The 19,099-nt window shown below is 42.2% G+C and overlaps 1 protein-coding gene and 1 long non-coding RNA gene across 4 annotated transcripts in view; one reads left to right on the forward strand and one right to left on the reverse strand.

The window, feature by feature from the left end:
• Positions 1 to 19,099, reverse strand: part of LOC119465248 (E3 ubiquitin-protein ligase Mdm2) — a 120,834-nt gene that overhangs the window by 39,032 nt on the left and 62,703 nt on the right. Inside the window, exons 1-4 of one of the 3 annotated variants that reach the window (XM_037726041.2) lie at positions 18,175 to 18,840; positions 10,837 to 10,870; positions 6,803 to 6,880; positions 3,111 to 3,244 (exon numbers count right to left, since the gene is read on the reverse strand). The exons of the other annotated variants lie outside the window; for them this stretch is intronic. Of the exons in view, the coding sequence (XP_037581969.1) occupies positions 3,111 to 3,244; positions 6,803 to 6,880; positions 10,837 to 10,860 (236 nt within the window). The 5' untranslated portion in view covers positions 10,861 to 10,870; positions 18,175 to 18,840. Of the gene's footprint in view, positions 1 to 3,110; positions 3,245 to 6,802; positions 6,881 to 10,836; positions 10,871 to 18,174; positions 18,841 to 19,099 lie in introns of those variants that run through there. 3 annotated transcript variants of the gene reach the window in all.
• On the forward strand, positions 745 to 2,682 carry LOC125940401 (uncharacterized). Its single transcript, XR_007463618.1, has 2 exons — positions 745 to 2,076; positions 2,143 to 2,682. It is a non-coding gene; the product is annotated as an uncharacterized LOC125940401 (long non-coding RNA).

Consider the following 19,099-nt stretch of genomic DNA (forward strand, 5'->3'; position numbering starts at 1 on the left):
AAAATACGACGAGTGGATTGCAAAAAGTTCATTTCAAACACAAGGATCTACCAGATTTTTTTTTTCTCTTTTTTTTCTTTTCTTTTCAAAGTCTCAAGACGTGTGCAAGCAACACGAAAGGTGCCAGATTGGTCAATACTGCCTGCTCCAGGAATGATGCAGCAAGTGTGGCAAGTCTATTACGGTTATGCGATTTCAAACAGGTTTTATACAACACATGTTATGTAAACATACTGACAGTCCTTCTGCTGACTCATCGCTTAAACAGCTCCGTCAAAATGGCATCAATGAACGCAAGACTAACCAGCTGTGTCCACACACAGTACTGCCTATAATAGACATTGCTCCACAACAGTTAAGCACGTTTTTTAACTGCCATTACCAGTCTGGCACCTGTCCTGTTGCAAGCCCCGTCACAATGTGCCGCCATCACGTCAGCATTCTTAAAAGGCCTCATAAAAAAGTCCATCACGCCCACCAAGATCCTGTCATAGTTCAAAAGTGCATGCTTTAAAGGTGTAAGCAAGACAGACCTTGAATTTCATGTCCCATTTTGAGATTAAAGTAGTTCTATGCAAGCCCAACAGTGTTACGCTGTCAATGATTCATAGTATTTCATGTCGTGGCATCAAAAACGCTGACGTGACTTGGGCAACGTATGAAACACCAACAAGAGCAAGAAATGAGAAAGCACTGAGAGCGATACAAACCTGTTGCAGTACTGAAAACGAAACGCTCAAGCAGTGCACGTCAAAGCTCACCTCGTTTGCCACATCTTGATTAGTCAGGAATTAACGTAACCATCACATCATGAACCATGCAAGGATTAAGCTAATGCACCTGCAGACAGTTTCATCAAAGCTTGCTTAAATCCTTAGTATGCCAAACAATAGCAGTGTAAGCAAAAACTAACAAGAAAGGAAACATTACACAAGTAGTGAGATCTTTGCACAACAAGCTATCAGTACATGGTAAAATTTATGTACAAACCGCATGAATGATTTAACATGATGAAATTGTTGGTCAGTTATTATATCAAATTGCTTACTACTAGTATATATAAAAGCTTTCGTACATTTTTTTCTATGTGTGCGAGTTCACGTAAATGGCATTTATCAAGTACCCAAAGCTTACTTTTATTATTATCAAACTACTTGCAATAGTATTACCTGAAGTGTATGCCACTGCTATGGCTTTCTTATCAACCACAACCTAACAAACACGAAACCCTATCGCAACTCTATGTTTAAAGTTCTGGGGTACTGACTGTATCAGCAAGCTGTGCATTTCATTTTGATCACTTCAGCTCTTTTGCTTGACAACAGTAATACAGTATCTGCAAGAAGCAGCATGGCAAGATAAACATTTATCAAGAAAAGACAGGAACTTGACAAGCTCTGTCATTTAAACTTTGAGGATTCACTTAGTAACAAGAAAGATTAATTAAGCTGGTTGATTCTGTATGATTCTGCACGACTTTCGAAGTTGAGATGCGAGTCTGGTTTTTTTTCAGCATTGCTATTGTACAAGCACAATAATTTGTGCGTGTATGACGAGTGAAGATGTGGCAAACGAAAGTGCAAAAACAAGTTGCATTTATCTCAATATAACCAAAGTGACCCACTTTTGGTTGCTGCATACTGTACGCACCAGACCTGCACATTTTCTGTTAGACAATTCTACAAACTCCTTTTCTTTTACGAGTTACACATAAAGTAAAAAAAAATAGCATATAATCGTCTTTTCTGGTCATTCATCAAATGATTTCTTGCATTGCAATCACAGTGTGGTGTAGCCCTTGTGCAACAAGAAAGTTATCTTTGCATTGTTGTGTTCTAATTTCTTTGTGACCAACAAGTGCAACCTTCCGTCAAACAATGTTTAGTTGTAATGGCTGCTCTACATTAATTACTAAGTCATCCTGCCATACTGTCCAAGATTACATTTTTATTCCGTTAATTCTTTTATTAAATCGTTCATTAGTTTCCTGCAGCACCTGTGCGAAATTACTGCAAATGAGTGAATACGGATACAGAATAAAAGCATGGTCAAAAAAGGTTCCCTCGTAATAAGAGTGTTTAGGTGCAGCATGATCTGTGATCCACAGCACGTTGTGGAGCCTATCAAATGAAAGGACCACAGATCATGCGCCGCTACAAAGAAGCACCTTAAGATACATTCGGTGGATTACACAGAATCACAGGATTACAATTTGCGCAGCTATTACAGCGCAAGAAATTGTGTGCGTGTGTGTGTGTGTTGACAAGACAGCCTTCCTAAAACACTATAGAACTTTAGCAGGTCAGGAGAGAACACAGCAACAACCAAATGAGAAAAAAAAATGCATGCAGATCTCCCAAAGCCTTGTCAATCCAGCCCAACAGCACTGCCACAAATGATTGGTCATAATTACAGAGGAACACGGATGGCTTCAAAGGGCCTGTCTTCAGCATTAAGACATTGAGCTAATCAGTGATCCCTAATGCATAATAATAGGGCAAGGTCATTAACATTCTTTTATCCTGATTTTTTTTTCCTTTGACATAGACAAAATAATCATGAAACTGTTTTGCAATAGTAGAATTTTTGCTTGACATGCTTGATCAAGGTCACCAAGCAACATGTTAATTCCTACAGTCAAGTGCAGCTCAATTCTTTTTGCATCCTTAATTCCTAATACACTGATCTCCATTCCCCATAACGAAAAAAAAAGCACACTGCCTCTCTGTTAGTGCAGCCCACAGTAAGAAAGCAACTGACTGTGCTAATATAATTTAAATGAAAAACAAACAATGCACTACTTGCATAGCCTCCACGGCTTTGCCTGCTAAGTATGAAACTAAGTACACTTGTCAACTGCCTAAGCACTGTATTTCTATAATAAGTACACCATGGCTCAAACTTGCCTTACAGGACTAAGAATCCAAGTGGGCGGCTCGGTATCCGCACTGCATATATTCTTTTACAAAATTAATTATATTTTCTACCTTGCTTCAAGGCCAACCCCGCCGTGACACTGCTGTTGGGTCAGACACGGCAACACAGCGGTTACGACAAAGATAAGATACAAATGACAGAGGCCCACCCCGCCACAGGAGAGGCCCACTTACATGACTTCGTTGACTAGAAAACGTTCCACACCAAACACCTTGCCCAGTGGGTCCTGGCCACAGACGATCATGGTTGGCAACTTGGCATCAGTGAGCCTCCGCTCCATGACATACGCTTTCAAAAGGTCTATTATCTGCATGAGAGGCACACGCATCTTTAATCACAAAGTGTCAAGAAGAAAAAACGATCAAGCAGGCTTTGCCCTGCATAAATGGACTGAGATTAAGAGGCTCATTAAAGAACACTGATGGTGTTGTAAATCTCAAGGCTGTGAAGCAGGCTGCAAACCTAGGCAAAAAAAATTTGCCTGTTTTTTCAGCCGCAATCCTCTCTCCCAAGCTCTTTATGGCTGATACCCTATAGCTGATCAGATATTTGCTTTGGCTAAGACGGTCGGGCCATTTTTAGAAGTACTTACACATTACAGTGAGTGTGGTGACAGTAATATAGTTGTACCCTATTTTTAAGACTAAAACATCGATGGGCACTACGTTGGCAACAGTGTAAAGTATTTTCAAATCGACTATAGCATCAAGTGTGCTTGTCTTCATGATGGAGACCACTTCAACACCACTTATCAGAGAATTCAAAGAAAGTATATACACAGTTTTTAAGGCAGGCCCGAATTTTTTTATGTTTTTTCTGTAACCCAAGGGCACTCCACATTTTCAAGGTGTACAATGTCTTTTAATAGAAAACAATGAAAGAATTAGATCTGAAATGTACCACATTTTGCTCGTAGCGCCATTTTATTTAGTTAGTCCCACCAATTAGCACAATAGCACCATAACATAATCCAGCGCATTACAAGCTTTCCAAGTATTACCAAAAGATCCTTGGTAATGACACCATAAAAGCTTAATCACTAGGAATACAAGACCTTCCAACAAAGTAAACGAAACTTTGCCAGTCACATGACAACTGCAGGCAACTATGCTTTCAAATTATCAAGTAGCAACTTATGAAACTCTGCTGCTGGTGCTTTCAAATGCTTCCATACAATCTCAGTATTAAAATGTAATCATGATTATGAATGCAAATCATTGTTTCAAGCAAGTCTAGCAGCTACTTACTATTTATACAAAAGTCATACAAACCTTTGTGCAAGTCATCACTTTCTTTGTGCATGTGTCTTACACAATTTAAAAGTACCTCACAGAGAAACACAAATTAAGTTGAAACTAGTATATTAGTGCTGCATAACTCTATGCATATACATATACTTTTACCATATTGAATTTCACGGCCAAACGAAGACACCATTCATGACATTTTCACGCATTTTAGTCATTTTCGCAGAGGAAAAGTTATCAAAAGAGGCCACGTGAATTGTCGGTGCTGAAGTTGGTGTCAAGCAGACAAGGAAAAGTTAGAGACGCAGACAATGCTGGTGATAAGCCTTTGCTTACACTTCAATGGAACGCGATTCTCAGTCGACAATTCACTGGGCTTAAGCGGATGCAGTCTTGGAGTGATGGTGCAAGAATTTCCATATAATGTTGCCACCTGTCAATCATTTTCTCCCCTTTTCTCGTTTACCAAGCCTCAAACCACAGCATGCTAATGCTGGCATAATTACAGTTACAAAATCTTGTCTGCTAACAACCTTCAACTTGATCTTTTCTAACTAAACAGCAACAACAGAGAGTTCTAGCGTGTCCGCAAACTTCTTACCATTTGCGGTTTATCAGGTTGCCAGGAAGATGTACGGCAGCAACAACGCTGGTAGCAATTTCTTGTGACAAAGAGTTTAACAAAAAAGCACACAAAGCTAACACTGCAGCGAGCTACCATATTCTACTTAACTGCTGGTGTAAAGCATTGGTAGCGACATAATCGTTAACGTGCTTCCCTTTAAAAATTTTCCTTCCAAAAAAAAAAAAAACTTGCGCGTCACAAACATTTTTGAAACAAGTCATAGTGAGACAAAGAGCTTAGATTGAGGGAAGCGGAGAGTTCGCGTAGGTGAAGAAGTGAAGATCCGGAGGCTTGTGAACGTGGCCAGTTGAATTCATCGCGATACTGCGCAGAACATCGCGAAGAACTCAAAGCGTCACAAGGTGTCACTACTAGCTTTGCTGCTGCCACCCATGGCTACGGTAATCCAGTAAGCCGGAAACGGTAAGAAGTATGCGGACAAGCTAAAGATCTCGACTAACATATTTTTAAAGTATTTCTTAATTACTATCTTAAAGTATTCTTTAAGAACTCATTTGGCTTAAAAAAAAGTAATTAAAACAATTAAATCTAGACCAGAGCACACGCTGTAAAACTTCACGATATCACGGCACACTGGTACTGGGACGTCAGGATAGTTCGACCACCCGCTCTTCGTTCCAACACTTCTTGTGGCTAACCAAGCTGACTCTCACACAAGTGTAACTAAGTTGGCCAACCGTCTCGAAAACAACATGCTGATGTTTCTGTCTGGTTGCAATAGCTGCGATACAGTTTGCAGAGCGAATCCACATTTTGTAAGCTCAAAATGTGTGCACCGACAGTCACAGTCTGCATTAGCATTTCCCTGTGTAAGAACTGAAATCAGGGCTGGTTAGTATTCTTAATCACTTTTACAGTCAAAGTACTATAAGAGGCAGGCAAAGACAACTAATTGTTGCAACTAATAAGACCTTAATGACAAATGAGCTTGTGTGTATACATGCATTTGCGCATATCAGTCCATGCGATATGTACACATGCGCTTTTTAGGTTGTAAGCACTGGATTCATTGAAGAACAGGAAAAATGTGCTAAATTCCTTTTTCTGGAAAAATGTGCTAAAAAATGACATAAACATTAGAATGAAACTGCATAGCGACAAGCTAGTGTAACTGTAAATAAAAATGCCTGCAATCCAATCCAATCCAATCTACACAGGCATTAAACAGCAACGATTAGTAATATCCGGTCCACACTGGCTGTTTTGTAACAATTTTCCTTTTTCCAAATGAGAACAAATCACCATTACTCTCGCTTTTACCATGAAAAACTGATGACTGAACTACCAAGGACAATGCATTTATCAATTCTCAAAGTATGAAAAGCCGCATGCTTGTCACAATCAAGGGCACATTAGAATTGAGCAAATACGGCAACACAGGATGCAACGTTTTAACAGCATTCATTCGTCAAAATAAGGGTGAATTCTCACTAGCACATCATTTTCCTTTAATGCAGGCACGTGGTCATAGACACATATCAAAGCACCTTATTTTTATGTCTACGACATCACAAACCTGTCATTCAAAAAAAAAAAAAAGTGATAGCAGACAATTGCAATCAGATTGAGAAGGTCAGACTCTGGCCACGCTTTTTTTAACCCTTGTTAGTTTATTTGCACATGCCGACTTTTAACAGGCGAACGTAACATGGGTTACGAGAGATCTATCAGAATGGTGGGCTCGAGAGTTAGAATATTGGGGGTTATTCACCATGCACCTAAGGTTCATTACATGAGCAGCTTTGCATTGCCAATCAGAAATGAAGCTCCTTGGGCCAGAAATCCAGCACAGAACAGCATAGCTATCTTGCCTGCTGTTTCAATATGAGTTCCACATGCAATCGAACAATTCACACATCGTAAGCTGGAATCCTGCCACAACTATTTGGGCATTCCAAAAAAATGACCATTTTGAATGTATTTTCAACAATGAAAACAAAAAAAAAGGTGAATGATGGAACTGAAAACTCACCTGTGGGAAAGTAAAGGGCCCCGGCTTAGCCCCCACTGTTTTAAGGCACTCCATGAGTCCATCCTTTGGTATGAAGAGCTATTCACACAGTGGAGCGAATTCACACGGTCAGACGGGCACAAGACACACGCACACACACACACACACACAAGAAAAACGTGTCCTAACACAGTTGACGTGTGATGTAGTCAAGCTAAGAGCTTTAAGGGACACTAAAGACAAACACAAAAGTCAGGCTGAGCCAGTACATTACACAAATGTTAGAAAATTGCAATAGAAGATACGCAAAACGTGCAAGTGCGCTTCTAGGGCTACCATAGTAAGGTGTCAACATGCAGGCTGGTGACATCAATCCTATCGCCCTACGTTGCGTGCATTGTCTGAACTATTAAAACGCATTTCTGACCTTTAACAGTGCTACTAGTGGGAATGCGACCATCATGGTTGGGGCAAGGTGTAGGAAAACCCGGTTGCGGAATTTTGCCTATCGTCCCTATTTCCTTCAACAAGCAGCTTCCCAATTTTGTAGCTACTCTTTGCATGCCATTCTTCTCGCAGCTTCCCCGTTTTGACAGTTTGAACCATTTATGGCAAACTCTCTCTATCCTGCTTTTGACCTCCTGCTTCATTCAGGGCTGCTGCCATGCCCGTGTGCGAGCATTTGAAACAGCGGCAGGCTGTTTCCCACTGCCTTGAGGACACAGTACTTCCGTTTCAAGCATAGCAGGCAGAGCTGTGAAGGCTAAAGAGACTTATCCCACTGTTTGCATTTGCAACCCTAAACATAGTGGGTCACATAGGAAAAGGTACACAGGTATGTGTCCTACAATTCAATGCATGCTTAAGTCTCTTACTTTTAAAGCCACAAAACATGACAGAATGTTTACGTGGAAGGCATTGCACATCTGAATCTGTGTGCCACCAAGCAAGCATAGTGACACATCTTTGTGAGCAGCGGCCATAGCACACCACTAGCGCTCGCGGTCATAACTTTGTACGTTGGATACGGTAAGCACAAAGGAACACAAATAAAATGCAATTTGACATAACCTCCCATTCCACAAGTTGCAATCGTGATATGTGATGTAGTTCTGTAGAAAGTGACGCAGATCAATAACTGCACTGCGAAACGTGCAAAGTGAAACTTTATGGCCGCACTACTCGCGTACGCATCTGCAGCATTGCCTGCCAAGTATGAAACAGGAGCATATGAATTTTGACCTGCTGTCCTGGAGCCATGGGGCAATGACTGAGGCCAGGATAATGTAACAATTCTATTTTGATGCTATTACTTGTGCTTTGTCAGTGGTCAAAGTGGTGCTTCACTCACTGGAATCGACCAGCCATGAACAGATGGCAACAATGGAATGGAATCGAGCAAAAGGAATCCCTATGTTATGCCAGCCTAATTGAATAAGGTTGCTGTTTTTGTTCCTCCTCTCAGATGTTCATATTTTCCTCATAGTGCCATCGCCAGCCATACGCCTACTTTTGCGTTGAGTCATCACACATTAGCCTTATGCTTCAGGTCACTTGACGCCGGGGTAATGTCTGTAAAACAAGCTCCTAATTTCAAATGTGGCGACAAGATCATCAGCCACAATACTTTGTCATTTCTCTCATTCACCTGAGCACTGTTCTTTTTAAAACCGGGGCATTAGAATAAAATCACAGGACGCAAACCTAAATCATCTCAGCCTGAATCACAGATTACTTTAGTGTCCCAAATAGTGCCCTGTGTCGGGAATGTAGACACAATGCCCTAAAAATTTCCATTCCCACTAAAAACTGACCACACTGAAGCATGCAATCAAAGCAACGTAAATGCTACTTGCCTCCACCAACTTGACAAGCGTGGTTGTAGGTTTTGACACATACTTTCAAATGCGTACTAATGTTGGCAACGTTCTTGTGGAGCTTTGCCAACAGTAGCACCCACGATAAATATGCTTGTATCAAAACCTGCCATAAACACCCTTTTATTATTAATGTTAATTACTAGTAAATGGGCACTGCAGGTATACTGCTTACATGAAAGATCAAACAATGAAACAACACACTAATGGCAAGCATGCAATTAACACAACATATTGCATGCAAGAGTGAGTAAAAGATTAGGTGAGAGCCTTTTTTATGAAATGCTTACTAAAGTAACAACACCTTAGAAGCTAAAAGCTAATTAAAACTTAACAAAAATAAGTAGTGAAGCAAATGACTGAGTAAATCCCAGACCACATGTACGCTTGCCAACGCGCACAAGCTCACATCTGCGTGCTTTACGCTTGCCAGGCGTCTCAAAAATGGCAATTGGCATCTACAAGAGATGCTAGCCAGGGTGCACTCCTGATATGGTGGCTAGGCGCCTTGGCAGACATTGCCCCATACTGAGCTATTCATAGCGTTTCAAAATGCGCAATCTGGATTTGGCTACTATCCGTCGGTGGAGCTGGTGCAGGGCAAAGCCACTCCACACCATTCAGAGCAGCCAGACTAGCACACGAGCCCGAACTCCGATCTGGTCGTGCAAATAGCAAATATTGTGCTGTACACACAACATTGCTCCAAGCGAGTGGCGCTGCGCGCCAGCCCAAATGGCCACATCTGTCTGTACAGATATTCACATCGCACTTCGACACGTACAAGCTGTCCCGCACCGTCTGCACATGTGTAGGCACGCAGACGCGAGTTTGTGCGTGCCGCAAACATACGTGTGGTTTGGCCTTAGGTGTTAATTAACTAAAAATGTCTACAAGGTGACATAAGACATCAAGCATGGTTTGCTGAAAGAAAAAAATAGTATTCGCATGTGCAAGTTACATGTGGCAGTGCAAGCTTATTGCACGTATTTCAGTGCTTCAGAAGATGCAAGTGCAGCACTGCGCTTTAACAATGACTTCAGAAAACGAGATAACACTAATCAGTTGTGCCCTAGGCAGTAACATAGTTGTACGCAGTGCTAAAACGCAAGGATTGGCTGCCGTAGCACACAGGATAGCATGTGGCACTCTACATGGTGCTCACACCTAGTTCTCCTAAGCGTCCCGATTACACTGCCATGTAAAAATAAGCAGGACGTCCGCGGTGTGTGCAGATTGGTGTGCCTTAGTGTCAGTTAGAGGTGTAGCAGCTACACAGTAAGTCCTATTGGTGGACATAGAAATGCCTCAACCACCACAGCAGCTAATGTACTCCAATAATGGTTCATAAGAAACAAAACAAGAAGATTGATCCGTCAGACTTACTGCAGTAGTGTTGTGAAGAGATTGCCAGCAATAAAAAACAGCAACGTAATCAGGTACTTAGTAAGGTGGTTTCTCCAGGTCCTTCCTCATATATTTCCATCGTAGTCACCAGACAGCCATCAAGGGCTCCGAAAAAAATCTCTACAACTTCAATTTACTAGTGACTGCATCAATTTCTTAATCCTTTTTATTTATATGTGGCCTTACAAGATATATGTGGCCTTACAAGAACGTACCACTACTACAAAGACTTAGAACAGCAATTAGGAAGCACCTCGCCCACTGTCTAACTATTAGGCAACCTATGGTACAATATTGTGAGCACATCGTTTCATGTAAGTTTCCCCAGAAGTGATACTTTTTCAAATGTCAATTGTGCCTGCATAGTCAAATAAATAAAAACATAGTAAAAGAGGTAAATAACCATAGGTGCGATCTTGTAACAGTTCGCTGACGAAGGTGCAACTCCAACCAATCACTTGAGGGCAAGCAAACGGTTCGCTTTCCGAACTGTTATAAGATCGCACGCCACGTTTGCAAAACAGTTCGTTGATGGTTTGCAAGCATGCGCACCACGAGACAACTGATAGCAGAAGCGTCAAGCAAGGTGCAATTCTAAGTTTCGAAGTAGAGTGCTGTCACGAGAAGTCGGAGCGTAAAAGTGGACCCAAACGCCAGTCAAAAGCAAACCGTGAGGGGGGTGTCAAAGACCATGGAAAAGCAAGTAAGTATGGAAAAGGGAAAGGCAAGAGCCAATTGGGGAATCAGCGTACTCGTCTTCCCTTTTCTTACCTGTTCAATCGACACACGGCTCATGCTTTACTACCTGCAAGAGTACACAACACACACGCACATACAGACAAGAGTGGTAATGGACCAAATTCATGGGGAGGAAAGAAGAGACTTGAACCCATTGGTGAAAATCGTGGGAACAAAAAAAAAAAGATATGCCAGCATAGCAAATTTTACACCTTTTGTTTCTTATTTGTCTTTTTTTTTCTGTTTGATAAGTTTATGCGAGAACAACTTGCACGGAGCATTTTAACTGCAGTTAAAAGTTGATCATGATTAAGGCGGGAATGCCAAACCTCTAAAGCATCAAGCTGACGATGTCGGAAGTACCTCAGGGCTACGGTGTGCTCTGTCAACAATTCTGTGTTAGCCTGGTTCATGAGGAACATTTGGGCAACAACCAAGAGGGGTGTTTGAAGGCTGTGTGTGTGGGGGGGAGGGGGAGAAGAACTGTGACAAAGTTTGACTGTGTTTAAATTTGTTTGAAATCAGAAGCGCACACTATCGAAGCAATCATGGCAAACCTCAACCTTCAAATGTTTAAAGCAGTCGAAGTGATATCCGCGCGCCACAGGCACAGAAAATGGCATTCAGTAGTTAAGGCCTTAAGTTCCTGGATGACATTTTTTACGGCAGAGCTGCCCCACGTCCAAATTTAATGACATTCGACCCGATGATGTCGATAACAGTGTCTTCTGAAGTGAGCAATTTTAGGGTTACAATAAAAAGATGCATTTACAACAAACATGCATTTACAAGTATAATCTGTCTTCAAGGCTAGTCAAATGTCGAAATAGGCATACTATGGTGCCGCTAGCTTTAGTTTGTTGCTGTCTTATACAACATTGCAACCGACCTATAGCAACGTAGGCCATTGCAAGTCAAATCCGAAGCCCAAAGTCAAAATGGCACTTGGGCCGTCGAGGCCCGTTCCAATGCTGACCTGAGCAAATCACTTCGTACAACTCCTTGCAGGAGCGTTGTAGTTGAAGGTTAAGTATAAATTATTTTTGACGTGGTAGAGACTGTTTCCAACAGTTCAATTATACTTCCCTGAGCAATGTATGGCATCGAGAGCATGCATTTCTCAGTCGAATGAGTTCTGGCGAACGCCTTCGGTGACGAACGGCATTAAGGCAAACGCCACTTAATTTGCACGTGTGGCACCATGCGAATGACATTAAATATTAAGTCATTAGGAAGTTAATGCCATTTTCTGTGCCCGTGTGGCACGGGTATGAATGTGTACTACACAATATATAGCATATTTTTACTTATCTGGTTCATACAATGTTGAATGGACTCAAGGGGAGTGAATGTTTTAGACCTTTTCCTCTACAACTGTACTGTCGCAGCGAAAACACAAATCCGGATAAACTGTGCTTTGATCCAAGTCTGCCTTGCGCTGGTGTCAGCTGATGTGTTAGTGTATGACGTGTCGTAGGCTAGTGCAGGAGATATCTTCAGGACGGGTGCTCTAGGGTGTTTCCGACATTGTCAAGCATAGCAGAGCACTTTCTTTTCCTCTACAACTGTACTGTCGCAGCGAAAACACAAATACGGATAAACTGTGCTTTGATCCAAGTCTGCCTTGCGCTGGTGTCAGCTGATGTGTTAGTGTATGACGTGTCGTAGGCTAGTGCAGGAGATATCTTCAGGACGGGTGCTCTAGGGTGTTTCCGACATTGTCGAGCATAGCAGAGCACTTTCTTTTCCTCTACAACTGTACTGTCGCAGCGAAAACACAAATCCGGATAAACTGTGCTTTGATCCAAGTCTGCCTTGCGCTGGTGTCAGCTGATGTGTTAGTGTATGACGTGTCGTAGGCTAGTGCAGGAGATATCTTCAGGACGGGTGCTCTAGGGTGTTTCCGACATTGTCGAGCATAGCAGAGCACTTCCCTGGGGTGCAAGAGTCTCTAAGTGCAATTGAGTTTTAATTTCGACTCAAAACGCTCCATGCAAGCCGTCCCAGGTGTCTAAAAAACAACAAGCAGAGCCATAATTTTACATGGCATGCAAGTCAGAGGAATGAAAGTTTGCAAAAATTCAATGAATATCTCTGTGTTTGCACTGCACAATGACAGGCAAGTCTGCAAATGAAAAGGATAACTTGCACTGGTTAGCAAGTTTAGTAACTGCGACAAGCTTGATCAGCTGAAAATTAAAACAATTTGCATATAGTGCAGCTTTTAAATCTTACAGGTTTCTGTTAAAATGCAAATTCTAACGACAAAAAAATGTTTAGCCATTGGCAGTTTTCCCATAACGAAGCAGATGGCTTAAACGCTATTAAAATACAACTCCTGCGAGATTATCAAAGCGAGCAAACTTGCATTCCTGCTGAAAACACGCCAACTTGATCGATTTTCATCAAACTGCTTTGCTTGCTTTTTTTGTGCGCATAATTTTCCCACACGTACAAATAAAAAGCCTTTTTTTTTTCTTTAACAGAACTTAATGTTTAAACCGGACCACTTTTTTTCCGGTTTCTTTCTGCTTTAAGCAGCTAAATCCAATACCATTTTTGGTGTTATACTTAAAGAGGAACCTGCAACAGTTTTCTTAAGGGTAGAATTCAGCCATGCAATTCTCACCCACTGTGAGAATTGACTGCAAAGAATATGCAAAAATTCATAAGTCAAACTAACTTTAACATTAAAGAGAGACAAGACCTCCTCTTTCCATTACTATCATTACAGTACCACAGTTATCTGTGGTTAACAGGTCTAGTCATTCTACTGGAAGGCAGTGATTTAGAAATATCAGAATGGGAAAGGAATTCTGAGGCCAAGTTCAAGCTCGGGAACTACAACACGTAGCTTCTTATTAAAGCTGTGCCCAGCTGACTCCTTACGATAACATGCACTCAATCAATCTTGTCTCGATAGCTCATCCCGTTATGAAAATTGTTGCAGGGTTACTTTAAACAAATGCATTCTTTTTTTTTCTCTTTTTTTCACACCAACACTTCCCACGTCTTTTCAGGTTCATGACCTCGTCCAGAGGGTACAATAGATGCACCTTATCTGGACTGACCTCTTGGTCCCCATGGCAGTGGTACCGAGTGAGGCCAGAGAGCCCTTAACGACCAAAACTCAGGCATTCGTACATCCAGCGTATGTGTATGCAGCAAATATTTCTGCGCCAATGACCGTACCAAATTCACGGTGTCCCTAGTTAGACCACTTGCACTAGCGAAACTTATCAACACATAAAAGCCGACAGCTGTGAAAACCTCCACTTTGGGAGTAAGCTGAAGCCTGGAAGTAAGTTGACAGAATCCGACATTCACCTGTCACGCATTTCTAAATCTTCTGTACAGAGCTCAGAAACACTGATTCTGGCAACACTTTTGCAAATGTAACATGTTTCCCAATGCCTTACTACAGTGAAAACCACTCATACATGATAACTAATTTGTACTGGAACCACTTATTAGAGGAAGTGGCATCTGAAAGTTGTGCTTGTGGTATTCAAAATGACAGAATGGCGAGTTCTGGGGCTGCACTTTGCAAAAATCCTTCGAGCAGCAAGACTCGACATGACATTCATGTACCCCGTTTTCTCACATATAACCTGCATTTGCACATGCACACAAAGGCATGGCACACAAGCCACCATGGTGTTGGCCACCTCTTTTGCCTCGCCTAAACTTTTGCCTCGCCCAAAGTTTCACTACACCTTCGTGGCATTCTCATATGTAGCCATCGTGGCAAAAATGATCCACTCTGAACACTCTGTAATCCAGTACTTTGGCTTCCAACACCATTCAGCAATTACATGTCAGCATGCAAAACGTCTTTCCACGCAATAATGTAACGTTGGAGCCGAATTGTAAGGAATACAAACTGGTTTATCTAGTTCTAGAATATAGCGCTGCGCAATTTCCAACCTCCACTCATCTCTGACTTAAGTTTTAGACAATCCCTCACTCCAGTCTCCCAGCGTATATGAAGCTCTGCCCCATGGAGATAGATTGGCCCCATGAAGTAGGGCTGCATTTTGATCTCGATCGAAAACATACCAGACGTTCCCCAGTACAGCGTGATCGTGTTGAAATTACAGAGCGATAGCTCCCGACAATGAGTGGCAATGCTCAATTCACTTCAATAATGTGAGCATAAGCTACCTACATCAAGTATTTTAAGAAAACTGTGATGGTTGTTGGTTTGGCGAGTGACAGTTGTTGCAACACAAATGCTGGATGTGCCCACACTCTCACCATGCACACAAATCTTTTCCCAACAGTGGGAGCAGCAATTTTGACCATGCGCAACTTGTGCCCCCGAGTGGAGGAAAGGGGTAACAAATGCCCATTTCTCAAAAAAAGGGCGCAAACCAGACCACGAACTTCACAGGGGTTTCATGTGAACCGCAGGTGCCCGTTACTGAAAGGCTAACGCTAGAGTGTGCGACCAGTTCCGTGTTCGTATACATTATTTTTGCTTTATGCATAGAAGATTTACTTCAACAAGCCCAAAACTGGACAATGTTGCAGTAAGAAGTTATGAGTGACACGTGCGTCAACCGTGGCCCTGCAGGACGCACCAATACAATAAGGAGCACCTAATGCCTGCTATTATGCGACCTCTGATGTCACTATTAATGCCTGCTAGGCAACTCTCCTGCCTAGGAATCCACCCATTTATGCTTCCTTGATTCGAGAGCAAAGAAACAAGAAACATTCGCTGCTCTAAATGCAAATCAGGTGTTCCCTTTTGTATCGGTCTCTAGTGTGCACCTACAAACGTCTGCAGATCCTTAATTTGTTTTTTTCTTTTTCTCTTGGCTCCATTCGTTTTGCACAGACCTACAGATGACACCGCACAGAACAGTCCACTGTTAAAGTGAACACATAAGATAAACATTTTGGGACTGATCACAGTTTTGACGTCAAAAGGCTTCAACAACAATTTTATTTACCAATACAGGTCTACTTTACCTATTGTGTCACATTAAGCATTTCTATTTTTCCTATCCAAATCCGTCTACGGGTTATTTACTAATTATGCGTTCCCTTTAAGGGTGAATTGTACCTTCCGCGTGCGCACTTTAGCCTTTCTTATGCACAACAGCGCACAAGAACAAACAGAACTATCCAACTGCCTTTGATACTCCTCCAACTTGTTGCCAAGTTTAAAAGGCTTTTAGAAGCAAGGATGCTTGTGCTCTCACAAAGAGGTTGTATTTGTGCACGCTTCCTCATGAATTCATTAGCGCCAAGAAGATGCCTCAACATCCTACTTACTTCAAAGAACTTTCCAACTACTGCAGCATAGTACGCTGATTTGCCTTTATTTTACAGTATCCCTCAAGTGACAGACCACCTAAAGCAATGTTCCTAACCTCAGAACCACACCACTACATATAACTGCAATCTTTGTCCTTATGTATAAACTGCAAACTTCATTCAAGGCTTACAAAGCGCTGATTCACAGAAATATACACTTTACTCATGTTACTTATTTCAGTGTCCATAAGAAATTATGATCCGATTTATACACAGCGATAATCCTAAGGAATTAAGCAATGATCACCATATAAGAACAGTAAATATGCACAGTCTTAAACATGTGCCTTAAGATGTTCAACTGCGATTTAAAAGTCCTTATGAGAATGGAATGCTAGGCAGGATGGTTTGGTAACATTGTTGAAAAAAATGTACAAAATTTGAACAGGACAGGAAAAGTTATGTCCCATCCAAATATTTATTTGCACGAACCCCTTTATATTTTTCACAAGTTTGCTAAAATTACACTGTAGCTAGCTACGAATCATGATGTAAATGTTTCAAGCAGACCCCATTGAGCCTTTGTGTATGCTTTTAACTTGTTTCCAAAAAATACCACAGCTGAAATGCAACAGCCGCCTGCTGTTACCCCAAAGTTGCGGGTGAGCTTATGAAACAGACATCGATGCTAGTAAAAAAAAAAAAAAAAAGGAGTTCAGACCGCTAGACGAGCAAAGGTTCAACGGAATGTGAGTTTCTTGACATAGCATTGATAGAAAACATACTGAAGTGATGTCGATGAGGTTGCTTCGTTTGAAGACAGCAAATTAGCACAGTGTTTCACACCAGTGCAATGCATGCCCATACATGCAGCCGCCGAGCTTCTATTAGTTAGTAGGACTAAATCCTGGCTAAGGGCTGCTAACCCCTTTACTGCATAACTTGTATGTATCCTAATAAAAGAATGCACATCTACACAGACAAATGGGTAGGCATTAATGAAAAGTACAGTCGTGACTATTAATAAGAGATTCCTGTATGAAAGATTGAATGATTCAAAGAAAGCCGAGGCTTTCGTGAAGGCAGGTAACACACTTCAAACATGAGATGAATACTTTGGCGGTAGAAAAATCCTTTACGCAATTATTTTATTTGCTACCTTACATATTCATGACAAAATAAAATGGACACTGTTTAGCTGTTAGACTTACACACAAGCCTTGACTCAGTTAAACACAGACTCATCGACATGCTTAGTCATGTATGTACTTGTATATGTGGATGGCATTACTCAGGGGCACAGTAGCGACTCACTCTTTCACATCACTCCCCAATAATACTTCACTTACCATCACTGTAACTTGTGACTCTATACAGAGGATAATGTGCCAATGAACTTGACGGTACTCGACAGAAACAATCAAAATTTACATGATTGAGCATATGGCGTGCGAAAAATTTGTTGCGTGCACTGCCAGAAAACTACTGTCAATGCAATCACTTTGCTCTTAACAAAATCTTGGGCATACGTTGAAAAAATGGCCGGAATGATTTACTGATCCGGCATCACCGAACTACGGTATGCAGGGCATCAAAGGGAAATTTAAAAAGAAATAATGAAAAACCGGACTACGGAAGCACCTTAGTGTAGTTGACACAACCTAGCATTTTCAATTCGACTCGCTTAGCGGGGCGCAAGCGAAGACTCCGTGCCCGAAATTGTAGTCACGAACTTTGACCAAACCGCCCCCCTACCTCCAAAAAAAGAAAAGCCATTAGCGGGGAGGTAGTAATTGACGCCCACATAGCGGCGTTAGTAGGTGCAACCCAATGGCCAAAAACGCTCGAAAAAAAAAATATATTTTTTAATACCGTCACTGAAACTACGCCGATCGTGTACAAAAATCACGGCGACGTTTGAAACCGTTTCTGCACCACAGATGCGCGGCGTCATGGTAACCCGGCGACGCGCCGTCTACGACACCACGTGTTGCAAGCCACTACTAAAAAAAAAAGACCCGAACGCACTAGCACTAGGGCCAGGCGCGCCCCGTACTATCCATCTTTCAAAGTAATTTTTTTTTTTTTCCAAGTCCAAAAACTTACTTTTGCGACGACGAGCTCTAACCGTGGGTGCCGGCGACGCGCTCCGGACGAAGTGTGACGAGATCGTTAACCGGCCGGCGGTGCGAGACAACGCTATTTACGTAGCGTTCTTGCCCGAACATGTCGGGGCGGGCAACGACGCGCTGGCATACAAGCGAGGGTTGGTCGCTTGCGTTGCAATTTCTTCCGCTCTAGTTTCCTCTATTGTCGCACGTAGCGAATAGCGTGATTCAGACCCGAGTGCGCCCGACATGCCCGGGCCACCGTCGGGCAAGCTTTTCTTTTTTCAAACGTTCGAACGTTCAAATTCAAATATTTGAACGCCGCATAGCACCACCCGCCCGATCGCTTATCAGCCCGCGCGACGCTAGCAGGAAGACCGGCTCGCCAACAACGTACAACGCGAAAAAGTGTTGTTTCCATGCCGCTTGTGTGCCGCGGACATATATTTGCCCGTTTTTCATGCTCGGTGCTGTTTGTCACACGTTTTCACGCGAAATATGCGACGAAAATTGCGACAAGGCGCGCCAAGCTAGCGCTTGTCGCGACCGGTCGAAGAACTCGGCAAAAAATGCAGGTATACAGCTTCGAAAAGCACTAGTGTACGTTTCGGTAGCATCGCCGCCACTTGCGGCAACGCAGGGATGCAACGTCGATATCGTTGAAAACGTGCAATATGGTAAAACAACTTTTTTCGCTTACCAGCAAATATGCCGAACGGATTCAGGGAGGTGCTTTGTTTTTGTTGCGGTAGTGCAGGGCTCGGCCACCAGAGGTAACGTCGCATAAAGCAAACAACTTATGTAGTGTTGTCGCAAGAACTAGTAAAAACTTAAAATGGTGTTTTTAACTTGTTACAAGTATTATGTGTGATAAAACACTGCGCGAATTTTCAATAGAGGCCGGAATTTAACTGGTTGACAGT

Source organism: Dermacentor silvarum, chromosome 9 (genome assembly GCF_013339745.2).
Source record: "Dermacentor silvarum isolate Dsil-2018 chromosome 9, BIME_Dsil_1.4, whole genome shotgun sequence".
Taxonomy (NCBI): domain Eukaryota; kingdom Metazoa; phylum Arthropoda; class Arachnida; order Ixodida; family Ixodidae; genus Dermacentor; species Dermacentor silvarum.